The 17,336-nt window shown below is 44.5% G+C and overlaps 1 protein-coding gene across 11 annotated transcripts in view; it reads left to right on the top strand.

The window, feature by feature from the left end:
- The window catches only part of THRB (thyroid hormone receptor beta), a 446,263-nt gene that overhangs the window by 382,475 nt on the left and 46,452 nt on the right, over nucleotides 1-17,336 (top strand). Inside the window, exon 1 of one of the 11 annotated variants that reach the window (XM_006074105.4) lies at nucleotides 6,724-9,119. The exons of the other annotated variants lie outside the window; for them this stretch is intronic. Coding sequence (XP_006074167.1) covers nucleotides 8,792-9,119 — 328 coding nt within the window. The 5' untranslated portion in view covers nucleotides 6,724-8,791. Of the gene's footprint in view, nucleotides 1-6,723; nucleotides 9,120-17,336 lie in introns of those variants that run through there. 11 annotated transcript variants of the gene reach the window in all.

The raw sequence follows: 17,336 nt of genomic DNA, 5'->3' as shown, positions 1-17,336 counted from the left end.
TTTGGAAGCTTCCCAGGCTCCTCCTCTCTGTCTTTAGTCTGTAATCTGAGAAAAAAAAAAATCCATTCTTCCCAGTGATAAATCCTGCAAACAGTCTCATCTCTTGCATATCTTCAACAGAACAGACTTCTGTATATCTCAACATATATTTCACGGAACACTTGGAACCAATGTTACGAGATATACAATGAGGACTTACCTGGCAGTCCGGTGGTTGAGAATCTGCCTTCCAATGCAAAAGATGCAGGTTCAATTCCTGGTCGTGGGACTATGATCCCACATGCCTGGGGACAACTAAGCCCACACCTGAAGAGAATTCCACACATCTCAATGAAAGATCCTGTATACTGCAGCTAAGACCTACCTGATGCAGCCAAATAAATAAATAAAAACAAGATGCACAGGGTTTTATGACCAGGTGTGTTCAGAAAATGCTGAGTTACACAAAGTTCAACAATTAACTTGGGTGAATCTTCAAGAGAAGGATTTATAGTTTCCCTAACTCACCTTGACCATAGAGCCCGTTTTTATTGCTTTTTCTTCAAAGCATCTCTTGGGACTGATTTTTGGACCACTTTGGGAACACCATCTGAATGCTGCTCCAGCAGCCATGGCATTCATTTAATAAGGATCCCAGACATACAGTAGCCAAGGGGAGAGTGCTTCACGCCAGTGAACACATCTAGGACTGAGGAAGTAGCATTTCCAACATGGTCAGCTTGGCATGGTCCTACAAGGTTTCAGATCATTTAGTAGAAGTAGGAAGGAGAGAGAGTCCATCCCAGGCTTGGGATGAATCTCCCTAATTCCTTCTTTCCCTTTAGGGCATGTTTGTTCTTGTTTGTTTTGAGCCTAAAGCACTATTGGAGAAGGAAATGGCAACCCACTCCAGTATTCTTGCCTGGAGAATCCCACGGACAGCCAGGCTACAGTCCATGCGATCACAAAGAGTCAAACACGACTAAGCAACTAACACACACAAAGCACTATAGTCAGTTGGGAAAATAAAGGTGCCCCTGGCATAGGAGACCTACTGTGCACAGAGCAGGGGTGGGTTCTGGTCCCCAGGACTACCACCTGCTATGTGACAGAAGTCAGTTTATCCTCTGGAACTGTTCCCTCACGAGTCAAATAAAACACACGTGGAATGCAAAGCTCAGAAGTTCTAGTTGTCATTTCCTTGGATTCTGGGGAAGCCTCCATCATTTCCCAGCTGTCTGCAGGAGGGAAAGCACTTGACGATAGAGTGATCCTGGGCTTCCCTGGTGGCTCAGTGGTAGAGAATCCACCTGCCAATGCAGGAGACAGGTTCGATCCCTGATCCAGGAAGATCCCACGTGCCATGGAGCAACGAAACCCATGCACCTCAAGTATTGAGCCTGTGCGCTAGAGCCCGGGAACTGCAACCACTGAGCCCACATGATGCAACTACGGAATCCCATGCACCCTAGAGCCTGTGCTCTGCAAGAGAAGCCACTGCAATGAGAAGCCCGTAGCCTCCACTCGCCGCAACTCAAGAAAAGCCCGAGCAGCAATGAAGACTCAGTGCTGCCAAAATTAAAATAAAGAAAAAATTACTAAAAAAAAAAAAAAATTGTCCAATGTGCCCAGAGCTTGCCTTGCTCTCGTCTCTGGAGTTGAACTAACTTGGAATCTTTTTCAAAGAGGAATTCCTTGGCAGTGCAGGAGATGCAGCGCTTCCACTGCCTGGAGCCCAGGGTTCAATCCCTCCTCTGGGAACTAAAATCCCACAAGCCGCATGGTACGCCCCAAAACAAACAAAGTAAAAAAATAAGTAAAAATTGGAAAAAATAATTTAAAAAGTAAAATGGTATCTCATTTGTTTTAAAAAAGAGAGGAACAAGTCAGAATATCCCACACATCAAAAGATGAACAAAGCATGTTCAAAAAAATTGTTTGCATCCCTTTTATTTCCCCTAAATATGTAAATATGTCCCCTAACTTTTAACTACACTCAGCACTTGGATAGTGAGAGCTGAATGCCCACTCCCTTATATCTACAGAGGGATCTTTCCTCAATTTGGGTGGCTCCTTCAGAGGGCAAGCGATGTCCCTACCCTTTTTACAACCTCTCTTGGAGCAGAGATGTTTGGGAGTGATGACACCCATTTATAATTCCAAACCTCCATAGAGGCAGTTTTCACATAAGCAGGTCTACCTCTAGCAGCAAAATATAAGAGTAAACTGACTCAATTTGAGACAGACGGATGTCTCACTGGAATTTCCAAGCCCAGGAGAGTCCATTTAGGGCACTAGGTAAACTTGCGTCTTGCTTTTGAAAATGCAGAGAGTTTTGGGTGCACTGAGTCTCCTCCAGCTTTCTTCTAACAGGTTGGACAACCGCGGTCACATAGGCGATGAGTGTCAAGAGCCTTCAGCCTGTGATGGAGTCAAGAGGTCCCTGAAATGTAGAGAAAGTGACGTGAAAGCAAAGTCCTAAGGCTGAGAAGGGCCCCACCCTGGGGAGAGACAGAGGAAGGGGGGCTTTTCAGACAGGGAGGAGCACACCGGTGCCCCTGAGTCACGCAGGCACAGGACAGCATCTGGGTTGGAGTCGACGTAGGAGAGGGTGAGACGGAGCCAGGGTGGGGAGGGGGTGACAGGAGGTGGCACATCTTGTGGCGAGGAGTTTTAATTTTATTCTGAATTTGATGAAAAGCCGCTGAAGACTTTAAGGGGGGAAGTGACGTGGTCAGGTGTGCCGTTTTTCAGATGTGACGCGTTGCTGTAGCAAGAAAGAATCGCTGCCACGGAGCAAGGCCAGTTAGGAGGCCACCCAGAGAATCCGGTGACAAGGCGGGGACAGAGAAGTGGCTGGATTGAAACGATGTTTTGGAGGCAGTACCGATGAGCTTGCTGCTGGACTGGCTGCAGGTAGTGAGGAAAAGTGAGGGTCCCAAGGGCTGGGGGCTCTGGCTGAAGCTCCCAGGTGGCGGTGGAGCGGAGATGTGAGGACTGCAGGAGGCAAGGGGGTTAGAAAGCACAGAGTTGGAGATGCCCACTTTTGCACAGTGGCGCATCAGCGGACAGCAGGACGTAGATCCTAGAGGAGACCTCCCGGCTACAGTTACACGCTGGGATCTTCCGCATGTAATTGTTATTCAAAACTATGAGAAAATAGACTCACAGAGAAAACACAGCTTTGGTTACCAAATGGGGAGAGGGATAAATTAGGAGTTTCGGATTAACAGACACACGACTGATGTATATAAAATACATAATTAACAAGGATCTACTGTATACTGCAGGGAGCTATATTCAATATCTCGTAATAACCTATAATGGAGAAGAATCTGAAAAAGGATACTTGTATATGTGTAAGCGAATCACTTTGCTGTACACTTGAAACTCATAGAACATTGTCAATCAACTACATGTCAATAAAAAATTTTAAATAAGTAAATTTTTAAAAATAAAGTTATGAGACAGGATGAGATCACCTAACGCAGAGATGGCAAACTTCTAGAGTGCCACATTCTAAATATTTTGACCAAGCCACATGGCCTCTGTCATGACGACTTCACTCTGCCATTGTAGCACAGAGTAGATTTAGAACCAGACAACACATACACAAATGAGCAAAGCTGGGTTCCAATAAACCTTTATTACAAAACAGATACAGGGCCATACTTGGTGTGCAGACCAAAGCTCATAGACTCTTGACCTAGTGACAATGTAGGCTGAGAAGAGAAAGTATTCCAAGATAGAGATAAGGCATTTCAATAATAATTATTACTATGGAGAAGGGCATGGCAACCCACTCCAATATTCTTGCCTGAAGAATCCCATGGAAAGAGGAGCCTAAGGCAGGCTACAGTCCATGGGGTCACCAAGAGTCAGACACAACTGAAGTGACTTAGCACAGCACACACATGTATAATTATATTCACTTCTACACCTGTCACTCTTTTAAGAGCTTTACTTATATTTAACTCACTTAATCTTTATGATAACCAGTGAGGTGAGTACTGTTATTTCTGTTTTACAAGTGAAAAAACTATACCCTTTATAAATAAAAAGTTGATTTCTCCTTCCCAAGGGGGGAAAAAAATAACCCAGAGGTTGACAGTCTAGGCTCATATGACAATCCTCAGCAATGTAAACTACTTCCAGTTCATTCCTTCACCAGCCCCAGAGTATGACTCTTATCCTCATGGACCAAAATGGTGGCTAGGGTTCCAGACATCACATATACATTGCAGGCAGCAGGAAGAAGGAGCAAAGGAGAAGAAGGAAAATGCATGCAGCAGTTGTTACGTTAAGTTGTCTTTTATGTTCCCGGGAATCTGCCTTACAGTATGTCTTCTTTTACATCTCGTTGGCCAGAAGTTAATCACACAGATGCCTGCACATGCAAGAGAGACCGAGAAACAAAGACCATGTGCCCAACTAAAATTTAGAGGCTCTTTTACTAAAGCAGAAGAAGAGCAAGCACTAGAGTAGAGGCTCGAAGTCTCTCATACCCCTGCCTCCATTGTTGGAGTTCCATGGGCTTCCCAAACGCCAGCTCACGGGTCATCTTTTCTGCAAGCCATCCACAGCCCCCGAGCAAATACTTCCTGTGTTCCCTGTCACCACACTTCCTTAGATTTACTTTGTCCTGGTGTATCTCCTTGATCCATTTCCTCTACATGACCAAATGGCTCAAGGGCAGCGAGGCCAGCTTGAGATAGGAAAGGTAAACTTTGAGAAACAAAAGGAAATACACAGTGAAGCTGCCAATGAAGAAAAAGAATGAGTCTTCAGGACACCCCGGTCCCTGTTGAGGAGCTGGGCTCAGACAGTTCTCCAAGTTCACTGTGTGCGTGCCCAGTCACTTCAGCCATTTTCAGCTCTTTGCGACCCTGTGGACTGTAGCCCACCGGGATCCTCTGTCCATGGGATTCTCCAGGCAAGAATACTGGGGTGGGTTTTCATGCCCTCCTCCAGGGGATCTTCCCAATCTGGGAATCGAACTCGTGTCTGCCTGTGTCTCCTGTACTGCAGGCAGATTCTTTACCCACTGAGCTACCTGGGAAGCCTGACTTCACTGCCTGTGAATTAATCTGGGAAAACTTGAAAAAGTCATCACAATCAGGTTCTAGCCCATATTGATTAAATCACAATTTCTGAGGATGACACTTGAGCGCTGGTGTTTTTAAAGTTTGTGGGTGATTCCAATGTGCAGCCTTCTTTGAGAGTGAACACAGCTGAAGACAGAAGAAAGACCCAAAGAGAGAAAAAGTCTCCTCCTTCAGAGTTCTTGAGGGTTTGCTGTTTACCTACCAGTTTCCCCAGCAAGGTCATTAGTCTTGTCCCTTTACGTTATTTCCTAAAGGACAAAGGTGCACTTAGATAATAAATTATTATTGATTGAAACACTTCTAATAAGAATCATGAAAGCCCTCCTGAGTTTATTTCAGGCCGTTTGATGCTCTGTGAGTCAAATAACTCGTAAGCTTCTCTCTCAGTAACTAAATTAGACTCGTCAGCCAGGGAAATAAGAGAGCAGACTTGCTGAAGCTCACCTCGTTCATGACATATAATATGTTTAAATTGCTTTGTTGACTTCACAAAAAGACAGGCTGGATCGATCACGAGTGGCAGCGCTAAGATTGCCTCTGTCAGGGATGAGGGACTGTATTTCAACTTGAACTCCATTTCCAGCTCCTAGTCATCAGTTTCAGACATTCACTCGAAGAGTAACCCCACTTGGTACAAGAAGAAAGCATCATTTCAGAAAAGTCTGGTTCTATATTTTTCAAAAGATAAGAGTAAGTGAAGAACCCGTTTAAACATGTCTTGAAACTTTTTTTCTGTTCAAAGATTTCTGGGAGAATTCAGGATTGTTTTAACTCCATCCAAATGCTGTTGAGAATTTAGAGGGGGAAAAACTTGTTCAGGAATTGTTCTGTCTTTCTTTGCTGCAGTATGCAGATCAGTTCTGAGGCAGAAGAAAACTCTGATTTTTCAAACACATTTAGAGATCTTGGAAAAATGTTTTGAAGTGTTCCTTTGTAATGAAATTTGAGATTCTGGCTTGAGTTGGTACTGTTACTGGTGAAAAGCAAGGAATGGCTTGGACTTGTGCCTCCAATGAACTAGAAAGGGAGCCAGGAAATGCGCTGGGCAAAACTGCAGAACTGGATGGTTTTGACATGCAGCTTCCAACCAGAAAAGGAGGCCTTGGGACTGTGTATTTGCCAGGAAAGAAAACTGCTTTATTGAAAGGTTAATTTTCAGATTAGTTTTGGGAAATTTGAGATAAATACACGAGATCAGACAAAGAAACATAAGGCCTGGATCCTTTTTCCTGGGGTTTTCAGAAAATAGTCATTGCTTCCAGTGAAATGTTTTGACATTTTCAGTAGGGAGAAAATGTTAATTGTAATGTTGTGTGTATGTGTTCTTAAAAACACTTGGGAATAAATCTTTTATTTGTTTGAAGAGTAATCAGAGAGTGAAAACACTGTTAAGATGTTAGCTGCATTCCTTATTCCTTATGGTAACGCCTGTGCTCTCTGCTGCTGCGGCTAAGTCACTTCAGTCGTGTCCGACTCTGTGCGACCCCATAGACGGCAGCCCACCAGGCTCCCCCGTCCCTGGGATTCTCCAGGCAAGAACACTGGAGTGGGTTGCCATTTCCTTCTCCAATGCATGAAAGTGAAAAGTGAAAGTGAAGTCGCTCAGTCATGTCTGACTCTTAGCGACCCCATGGACTGCAGCCTTCCAGGCTCCTCCGTCCATGGGATTTTCCAGGCAAGAGTACTGGAGTGGGGTGCCATTGCCTTCTCCTAGGATGTTGGAATTCATTTTCTGGGTTCAAATGTAACAATTTGAAGAACATTCCTTTCCTTGTTCAGTTGCAATTTTTTGAGGAGTCTTATCACTGAACATCCACCCAGGAGCCTGTCTGCCTGGGTTTCTTCCCTCATCTTGTCTCATCTGTTGCTTGTTTTCTAATTTTTCATCTTCTTCCCTGAATCCATGTCACCTTTACTTCATGCATAAAATCATCAGCTCTTACAGACTCTTGACAGTGGTCCGCTTGACTCTGTGTTGAAAACACCTGCTATTAAGCTACTTGGTGACAGGGCCCATCAACACCTCTGCTCCCACCCGCTCCTTGCTTTGTATGGAACAGATACCCTATAGATGTTTGTTGAATGCCTGTAATATCCTCCTTTCTCTGGTCCTATGTCCCTGCCCAAAATTCCACATTGCATTATGTCCAAAGTGGAAGTGTTAAAATGGAACATTGCAACATCACATTGCCTGTGGACCCTGAGGAGGGAAATACCAAGAGGTCACCCATTCAGGGACTAACAGGATCCCAAGTGTACACATTACCTCCTGGGGCCAGCCCTCCCAACTAAGTCTTCCCAAGAAAAAGAACCTCCAACTACGAAGAAAGCAGCTTGCACCCTTCCTGAATCGTGATCTAGAACACAGGTGCTCACTGCCGTCCACATGGAGAAAACACCATCGGTCATCTTTGTAGCAGGTTTTTTATCTCTAACTTGGTATTTGTTTGTGTCTTAAATGGCGGTTCTCCTAGAAAATGCCTCTCCCTTTTGGATCACTATCTTTAAATGTCAAGTGCATGACTACTACTTAAATCACAGTTTTAAGCTCAAAGATCATCTCAAAAGCAGAACTGAATGAGAATGAAATGATAGTTGTACATTCTGAAAAAGAATGGATATGTGTATCTGTGCAACTGAATCACTTTGCCGTACACCTGAAACTAACACTGCAGTATAAATCAACGATGCTCCAATATGAAGTAAAAATTGAATTAAAAAAAATAAAAACTGGTAGCAAGCGTACTATAAAAAGCATCCCCCCAGGATCAGAAGGGGGACACTGCTCTTCCAGAGGGGTGCTCTGCACACCAGGTGTGACACACACTTCCCCCTTGTGCGCTTACCAACACAACCAAGGCAAAATGAGCAGAGCGAAGTTCAGCTCCAGGCCGCATGTCGATTAGGCTAATGATGTAGAAAATCACCAGGGGCAAGGAGCAGGACCGAGCTCACAAACGCCAGCGGTGCTCTCAGATGGGCCTTGTGTGGAGTCTTGTAAAGACCCGTGGGCCCCCTGTGTCCTTCTTCCTGCCTTGGAAGCCGGTGGTTGACGTTCAACAACAGATGTAACCTCTAACGTTTGTGTGACTAGATTAATGTTCCGGAGTCATCAGGCTCGTTACGGCTGGATTTTCTCTGGTCCCTGCTAATAAACTAGATATTGATTTTCGGATTTTCTGTGTATCCAAGGATAGACTCTAAGATGTCTTTATAATGTTTCATGCTTAAGTTGTCAACCAAAATGACATAACAATGAGTAATCATTTTCTAATCATGTGGAAAGGAGTTAAAAACAGCATATAAAATGGATCTTCCCAGCCTCAGAGCCACAGACACGTCCTGGCTGTTGGTCCTCCAGCCGGGCAGAGGTCATGCCTACCTGCCTGCCATCTTTTCTGGGAATTAGGTGCGTTCACAGCTTAAGACCTTTGATAGTCAGAAATCTGCTTTTCAACATGTTTGAATGGCAGCAGAGCTCCAAAGACACTTCCACCTAAATAGGATTTTAGCACATCAGGTGCCGTGGCAAAGTACAGCAGGCTGGGTTGCCGTGTGGCTGGTGTTTATTCATCTCGGCTTCTCCCTTCATGTGTATGTATGTACGCTTCTCGCCGTATATGCCCGGCACGCGGGGTGTATGGGCTGGGGACTGCATCCATAGAGTGTGTGTATATGTAAAGTAGAAACAGAGCCCGGGCACCAAAATGAACTTCTGTGTGCAAGAACTCTACGAAGTACACCCAGCTGCCGGCAGCAACTGCTACATGCAGGCCACTGATTATTACGCGTATTTCGAAGATAGTCCAGGTTATAGCGGTTGCAACGCTCAGGCTGTGCCCAGTAAGAACATATATATGGAACAGGCCTGGGCAGTGAATCAGCCTCATACCTGTAGTTACCCTGGAAACATGCTGAAAAGCAGGGACTCGGACTTGGACATGGCCCTGAATCAATACAGCCAACCTGAATATTTCACTGAAGAAAAGCCTACTTTTTCTCAAGTGCAGTCGCCATCGTACTCTCAGAAAAAAGGTAGGGACCATTTTCCTTCCGTTTGATCCAAGTTTCCGTGTTTGTCTCTGGGGTGTTTTAAAGGGACCTTTTGCATCCGCTTTGTCAAATCTTTGACTTTGAACGCTGAACGTTTGAAATTAAAAATAGCAGGAAAGAGAGGTTGCTAAGTGATCAAAAGGGGTCCTTGAACGACAAAGATTTCCAAGCACTTTTTTCTTCCAGTATGCAAGCTGGATGGAGCTGGTTTGTTAGGCTGTGATTTTATTATCTGTATAGCGTGTGTGCACGCGTGTGCGTGCACACTGCCCACAGGGAATACTGTCAGCTTCTTTGCTAAAGAAAATACGTTAAGGCTTCCCCCCTGGTGGACTGGCACTGTTGCATTTGAAACGGGATCATTCTCCTCGGCTCTGGTTCAGATTAAAAACTCATTTGACTTTTTCTTGGCACTTTATATTGAAAGTTTATTTTAGGTAAGTAGTAAAATATTTTCACTATTTTTTTTACCATATTATAACGTTGAGATGTTGGGATTTGTAAGTGTTCTTTTTAATATATTTACTTATCCACGTAAACTGTAAAGAATCTACTTGTAATCATAACTAACTGTAAGAATATAAAACTCATTAAGAAACTGATACACTTTACCTTGCCATCATGTGCCTAAAGGTGGACGTGTTTGCCATCATGTCAAATAAACTCTGCACGAAAGAGAATGAAATAGCCTTCAAAATATCCAATATTCAAACAAGTGCAATATCCATTTAACAGACGCTGCAGCTTTCCGATACTGCTTAATTTTCTATCAGTAGAACCTATCTCGTATTACCAAAAGCTAAAATAAAAGAGGCAAACTGGTAGTACTCAAGAAACTTAAAAGCAGTTGCCAGATAGAAATGCTTTTGAAAATAGCTTAAATTCTACTGCAAATATGCCAGAAACTCTTTTTTTTTTCCTGTGTACAATCCACAGGATATTTCAGTGGAAACCAAATTTATAGGTCTTCATAATTTGCAAGAATATAATGCCCTCTGATCTTCAAAGATGAATTTCTCCATGAAATTACCTTAAAACATAAGATAACTTGATTGTGGATCCTATAAAAATTTTATTTGCCTTCCTTAATATGTGTCCACAATTAAAAGTAGCCCGTTTAAACAAAAATTTAAAAAACAACACCCCATTTAGTTTTTACCATATGCTGTGTTTTTATTCTCTGTGTTATCCTGTAATATCCAGATACGAAGGAAATTGAAGCATAAAACATTTTCAGAGTCATTCATCTGCATTTTCATTTAGTTTCATATTTCTCTTGAAAGGCATCAGAAATTCTCACTTATTACAAGGGACACTGCATGTAAGTCCCCTAATGGGAATTTTGAGATAGACTGCGTGCTATTTCACTTAATATTATACTTATAAGTAATTTATCTTTGAAAAGCAGTTAACACTGTTTCATTAGGCATGCCTGGAGATATGCTTTTCTCATGCTGTAGGATCTCAAGAAAATATTGGTTTGTCTCTATATTTGGGCATTCTACTATTATTAAAAACTCTTGCAAAACTTTGTAGGCTTTTACTCTTTTTTTGTTTTATCTTTTCACTGCATTTTCTTCCACCAGTGCTGGAGAATATTTGCTTGTAAAATGCTAAACCAATGATTCTTTACCAATTAACTTGACGCATGAACTAGAGGCTGAGACATCATATGCATATATTGATGTAATTTCTCAAAGCCATATGCCATTGAAAGGCCACTGCCACCTGCCAAACTCACTAAATCAAAGCAGGCAAATATTCTTAAATGCACCATTATTTACTGTTACAAGTCTTTAAGTAAATCCCAGTAAAACTAAACCCAGCTGTTAACTGTCTCTTAGGACAAAAGGTCAGACCCAACACGTTTATCCATATTGATCCATTATTGATTTTTGTTGTTGTTGGAGAACATCAGTCATATCTCCTTAAGGCAAAATTAAGACTATAAACAGGTGTTCAGTGGGGCAGGCCTCATTATTCCAATTGGATTTTTATCTATTTTCATGAAATTCATAATTGCTTCATCTGTGCTTGTTGCTGTCACAACAGCTTTATAAACTCTTCAATAATGCAGTTGTCTTAACTTTTTCACAATTTGTTTAAGGATGACTTATTCTCTAGCCTTTAATTGGAGTTTTCTAGTATGTAGAAAATGATCGTCATCTTGTAAAAAAAAAAAAAAGTGTGTTATACGTACACATAGATGAAATAAAGGAAGGCTGCAGAACCCAGTGACAAGACTGATTATTTCAATAATAGACTTTAGAATGACTTAGTTCCCTTTGCATTGTTTTCTCTGTCTTTACATGTATAAAATAGCCAAGGGGGGAAAATGTTATCAAGCTCCTGAAGCACTGAGAATGTGAATTAATGAAGAGTTAGAATACAGTTCACTAAATGAAATTTAAAATAAAACTTTAAGAAGGGGAGTAAGTAATTTTCACGCTGCGAGGGCTGAGATCCATAGTATGCATTTACTTTTACCTAGATGAATCTACTTTTCATATAGTATATGAAAACACATTTTCAATTTTTGAAAGTTAGGGACAAATCAAAAGAACTCGAGCAATCACTAAGAAGATACAGCTCCCTACTTCTTATCTTTCAAGGAGCCTAGGCATGGTTTGTTATGTCAACATCAGCCAACAGAGCCGGTTCTGCCCCACACTTTCTTCCTAGTCCCAACTCAGAAGAAATAGGAGGAGCACATTTAGAAACCAGACAAAGGGAAGGGAAATTGGCAGGCAGGGTGCTGTGTCTTCTCCTTTGTGGCCGAGGTTTCAGCAGAGCTAAAAGTCAATTTTTTTTTTTTTTTTTTTTTGGCATGGGGTGCTGGCTGTTTCCACCAGAAATTCCAGTTACATTCCAGAGTCCCCAAAGAGCTTGAGTCTGGCCGCTCTGCGGGCAGCTTGGCTGGTCCGCCTCTGGGTCTGCTTCAACAGACTCCTTCCTCGCACTGTGTGTGTCCTATGCGACTCACCTCCCCTGGGTTCCCTGCTTGACATCCTCTGTGCCATCTTTGCAAGATCTGCACGTCCAAAACGCAGCTAGTGTGTTTGCATCAAGTTGGTTATCATGTCCAAGAGCATAAGAATTTCCTAGATTTGAACCAGGATCAAGGAGATGTGTGTGTTTGTCCTGTTTCATTTGGGGGTTGGACTGCACGTGTACTTGTTCAACAGCTGCCTTCTTACTATCACAGAAAAAGACTTCATACCTGAAAGCAACACCTTCACACAGAGCCGTCGTTTCTGAATCTGTTTCCATTGCCACTCTGCCTCTAGTCAGGAATCTAACTTTTTTTTTTCCATGTTCTCTAGCTCTGTTGCCTGTGTGTGAGTAATTGTGTAGATATTAGAAATGGAAATGAAATGGTAGGTAGAGGATGTTTGAAATGGTCCACATCAAAGAACATTGGATTAAAAACAAGAGTTAAGCCGTAAAGAAATCCTAATTAGAATTTCCTTGTTGTTTAGTTGCTAAGTCGACTAAACATGGACTGTAGCCTGCCAGGCTCCTCTGTCCATGGGATTTCCCAGGCAAGAATACTGGAGTGGGCTGCCATTTCCTCCTCCAGGGGGTCTTTCTGACCTAGGGATGGGACTCACATCTCCTGAGTTGGCAGCAAATTCTTAACCACTGAGCCCCTTGGGAAGCCACAATTAGAATTTCCTTAGCGTCTGTTAAGGTTGAAGGATTGCTATACAGTAGAATTGAGGATATTTAGGCTCCAGAGTCTGCCCTGGAAAAAAAAAAAAAAAGTTACATGAGACACAAGTACCCTTAAACCCCAGAATGGCACCCAGTCCAGGGAGAGGCAGGCACAAAAGGAAACAAAGAAAGGGAAGATTTATGGTCAGTCCACCCCATGAACCAAGTGCTGCAGGCTCATGCCTTGACAGTGGAATCCTTAAGAGATCAGTGCACGTGCAGATCTTTCTGCAGTGCTTATATAATTGTAGGCATGCTGGTACCAGTCAGGATTTCCACTTGGGTACCACCACCCACATGCTGCGAAGCGTCGACACCACTCCAGAAAATAATAGGAATTTTTTCTTTTTTAATACGAAACACCTTTGCTGTTTAACAGGTTAAATGAAAGTGCCTCTCAGCACCCAGAAATGCAAGTGAAGGAAGGAACAACAGTCGTTTCCAAAGCAAGCCCAAGTGCTGAGGAAAGCTGGAGCCTGCCCTTCTGTCTTCTCTTTCCTGAGATTCAGAGGTCTGTCTCGTCAGAGGCATGTCCTTCAGGGATTTCACTGGGTGCCCTCAGGCATCCGCTGCCTCTGCTCGAGGTGACAGTCATACCAGGAGTCCAAGGTCTTATGAGACACTGACGTCAGGGGCTGGCAGGCGGGGGAAGGAGTGTTGCAGCTGTGTACTCGCTGCGCGCGGGCTTCGCGTCCACCGGGTCTCATCCCTTCATGAAATCGTCCAGGTAGACTCTGTTTTTTCTCAGCTCCCGGCATTGAGGGGCATTCAGCCTGAGGCCCAGTGGCCTCCCACTCTGCTCTGGGCCAGCTTTTAGGACCCGACTCCTCCTACTAAAGCACCGGGGACCTGCCTTCTGCCGTGTCCACGCCCTGGTGGCCGCGGCCGTCCTTGGGTCCAGGCTCCTCTCAGGCCCGAGAGGGTTTCCTCAGCCCACGCTCCCGGGGCGGTGCTTCCGGCCCGCCGCGCGCAGACCCTTGCTGCCGCGCTGCCCCGTCTCCGCGTGTCCCCCCTTCTCCCCCGAAGCCTCTCTTGCGGTCCCCCGCCCTCTCCACCCTCCACAGGCCCCTCCGCAAGCTGTCAGACCCTCTCCGTGACCTGCCGGACCAGACACGCACTCCGCCAACTCTCCGCGGCCCTGAGGCGCTCCCTCGGGACTGGCCCCTGTGCGTCCTCCCACACCCACTGTTCCAGAAAGCTCGCTGGTTTCCTCACGCCCCACCCCTGAACCGATGATGCTGTTCTCGCAGCGGCCCGCTGCCAGCCACACCCTGGCTTCACCCTGCGCGCCTCCGCCGCCTCCCCTCGGGTCAGGACCCACCTCACAGCCTGCAGCCTTTGAGGTTTAACCAGCCCCGCGTTCTCTCCCAAAGGCCCGCTCCCCACCGGCCTTGACTTCCCAGACAGGCATCCCTTGCTTAGTACAGAAGTGCTGAATCATTGGCGTAAGTCACCTTTTTGGGGAAGAAAATAAGTGATACATAATAAGTATCATCTTTCTAAATTCCATATATATGCGTTAGTATACTGTATTGGTGTCTTTCTTTCTGGCTTACTTCACTCTGTATAATAGGCTCCAGTTTCATCCACCGTATTAGAACTGATTCAAATGTGTTCTTTTTAATGGCTGAGTAATACTCCATTGTGTATATCTACCACAGCTTTCTTATCAGTTCGTCTGCTGATGGACATCAAGGTTGCTTCCATGGCCTGGCTTTTATAAACAGTGCTGCGATGAACCTTGGGGTACACATGTCTCTTTCAATTCTGGTTTCCTCGATAACCCTTTATGCAAGAGAGCAAAAGAGGCACAGATGTATAGAACAGACTCTGTGGGAGAGGGAGAGGGTGGGATGATTTTGGAGAATGGCATTAAAACAGGTATAATATCATATATGAAATGAATCGCCAGTCCAGGTTCAATACATGATACAGGATGCTTGGGGCTGGTGCACTGGGATGACCCAGAGGGATGGTATGGGGAGGGAGGTGGTAGGGGGGGTTCAGGATGGGGAACACGTGTACACCCGTGGCGGATTCATGTTGATGTATGGCAAAACCAATACAATATTGTAAAATAAGTAGCCTCCAATTAAATAAATTTCTATATATAAAAAAAATAATGAGTATCAGACTAGAGTTTCCCATCTTGGCATGCAGGATGACTTTTGAGGCCGGCTCCTGTCTGTCGTGTGGCTGTCCTGCGCCTCGTGGGACGTTTAGCAGCGTCCCTGGCCTCCAGGCACCAGATGCCGATAGCCCAGTCGCGGCAACAGCAGTGTCTCCAGACGTTGCCAGGTGTCCCCTTGGGGGTGAAACCGCCCCAGTTGAGAACCACTGCCTTGAAAGAACTGAATATTTAGAAAACATCTGAAAGAAAGGGTATATGGTAAAGGTTCTTTTTTGTCATGTGAAATAGGAAAAGCCTCCTCAGCTTTCAAATGGAAAAGTTTAGATTTGTGAGTATTGAGTCAGTTCAAAATGGAGTACACTTGAACATCCATTTACATGTATACCTGCAACATGCTGCTTACACATGTGTGTTAGAGACAGTCCGCGTGGTCTGGACTGCGTTCCTTCCATCAGGTAAGCTTGTTTAGGTCAGCTCTGTGTAGACATAAGCACCCCCTCTCTTTTCCACTCCATGACTACAGGGGTGATCTCAGGGAGACCAGTGAAGCTTAGAACAAGGATGCCATCCTGATGCCAAACCCAGCTGCCCCTTCCTTTATGAGACATCAGACTAAAGAGCTGCTAGCCTGCATTCTTAGATCTAGGCCTTGACTCTCATTCTGAAGGGCATTCAGATAAGGAAAAGGCACCCATTTTCCTCAGCCCTGCAGGGCATGAAATAACTATGGTTGCTCCTGGGGAAGCCCAATACCATAAACTGACTCTCAGAGCAAAGCCAGAGATCAGAGGCAGCCACTATGCCCGTTTCTGATGACCTTTTCTGCTGCCTCCTTTCCCTGTTCTCCTAAAACACTTTACCTTCCTGCTTTCTAACCAATCACCTCTTTAAAAAGAGGAAAAGATTGGGGATTCCCTGGCGGTCCAGTGGTGAGGACGCAGCACTTTCGCTGCTGTGACCCGGGTTCAATCCCTGCTCGGGGCTAGGGTCAGGATTAGGGTTAAGCTCTCACAAGCCGTGAGGCACAGCCAAAAATAAAATATTTAAAAATCTAAAATTAAATAAAATGGGAAGTGATCTCATTAGTACCAGAGTTCTGAAACGCCAGTGCCCGTAAGAACCAAAGAGCCGATGTCAGTAACTGAGAGACACAGTTGTTCCGTAAAGACAACCCAGTTTAAATTTTTTAACCATCACACACATTGTTTACATGTCGCAGGATCAGAATTTTCACTTCCATAAAGAAATGCATCATTTAACTTTTCTTGAATTACTTGTGTCTTCCCACTTTGGCCAAAGATAAAAATTCTGTGAAATATTTCTTTACTCATCAAAAGACGATGCAAGACTAGACCCAAGTGGCCGCTGACACTGGCCTCCCTCTGGGAGGGGTGCTGACTGCAGACAGCCAGGGGGTCTCTCTGTTAGGAGGGGGGCTGCCTTACTGGTGCTCTGGGCGGATTTGGGCTCAGTACGCCAGATCTTCCCATTTTTCACACGAAGCTACATTTTATGTTAAATCCTGGTTTTTAAAATTGGCTGAGATTTTTAAACACTCTGAAAGCCAAACAGTGCAGACTTCTAGTGTATGTATCCTTTTGGTTAACATTTTGACTGACTCATTATACCAGTCTTTTCCCTTTCTTCGTGATTTGCATCTTCAAGTGGTTTAGCTCTAATTGTAGATTGAAAGGTTGTGTCAGCTCCTGAGGGTTGGAGTCCATGGGGACTGGGAGAAGAAAGGTTAGTCAGGGACTTCTTGTGTGTAAAACTGTATTATGCCCCTTGCATGAGTCATGTCTGACTCTTCTGTGACCCTGTGGACAATAGCCCTCCGGGCTTCTCTGTCTGTGGGCTTTCTCAGGCAAGGATACTGGAGTGGGTTGCCATGCCCTTCTCCAGGGGATCTTCCCAACTCAGGAGTTGAACCTGCATCTCCTGGATTGCAGGTAGATTCTTTTACCACAGAGCCATCTGGGAAATCTGTATCATGCCCTAGCCTCGTCCTAAAAATGATTTATTTTAGTTTCAGGAACTCTTGAGTCAGAAGAAACCATCTAAACCTTGTTTTGGCCCTTTTTCTGCCTTAAGATTCCAGATAAAGGAACTCCAGAGACCCTTATGTTCATGTCCTCTCCCCTTTCTGGACTGACACCTCTGACCTGGCCTCCTTTCTGCTTCCCTCCCCTCTTCTGCCCTCTCCCTCCTGAGCTCTAGAGTTTGAAGACTTGCACCTCTTGTATCTTCACCCCAGCCAGTCGGAGGGCAGGGTGTAAAGAAAAGACACGCTGTTCTAAGGAAAGACTCCCTGAATGGGAGTATCTGGGCAGCTCTGTTGGGAACTGCAGACCTTG

Source organism: Bubalus bubalis, chromosome 1, assembly GCF_019923935.1.
Source record: "Bubalus bubalis isolate 160015118507 breed Murrah chromosome 1, NDDB_SH_1, whole genome shotgun sequence".
Lineage (NCBI taxonomy): Eukaryota > Metazoa > Chordata > Mammalia > Artiodactyla > Bovidae > Bubalus > Bubalus bubalis.
This window is presented reverse-complemented; position numbering and strand designations above follow the sequence as displayed.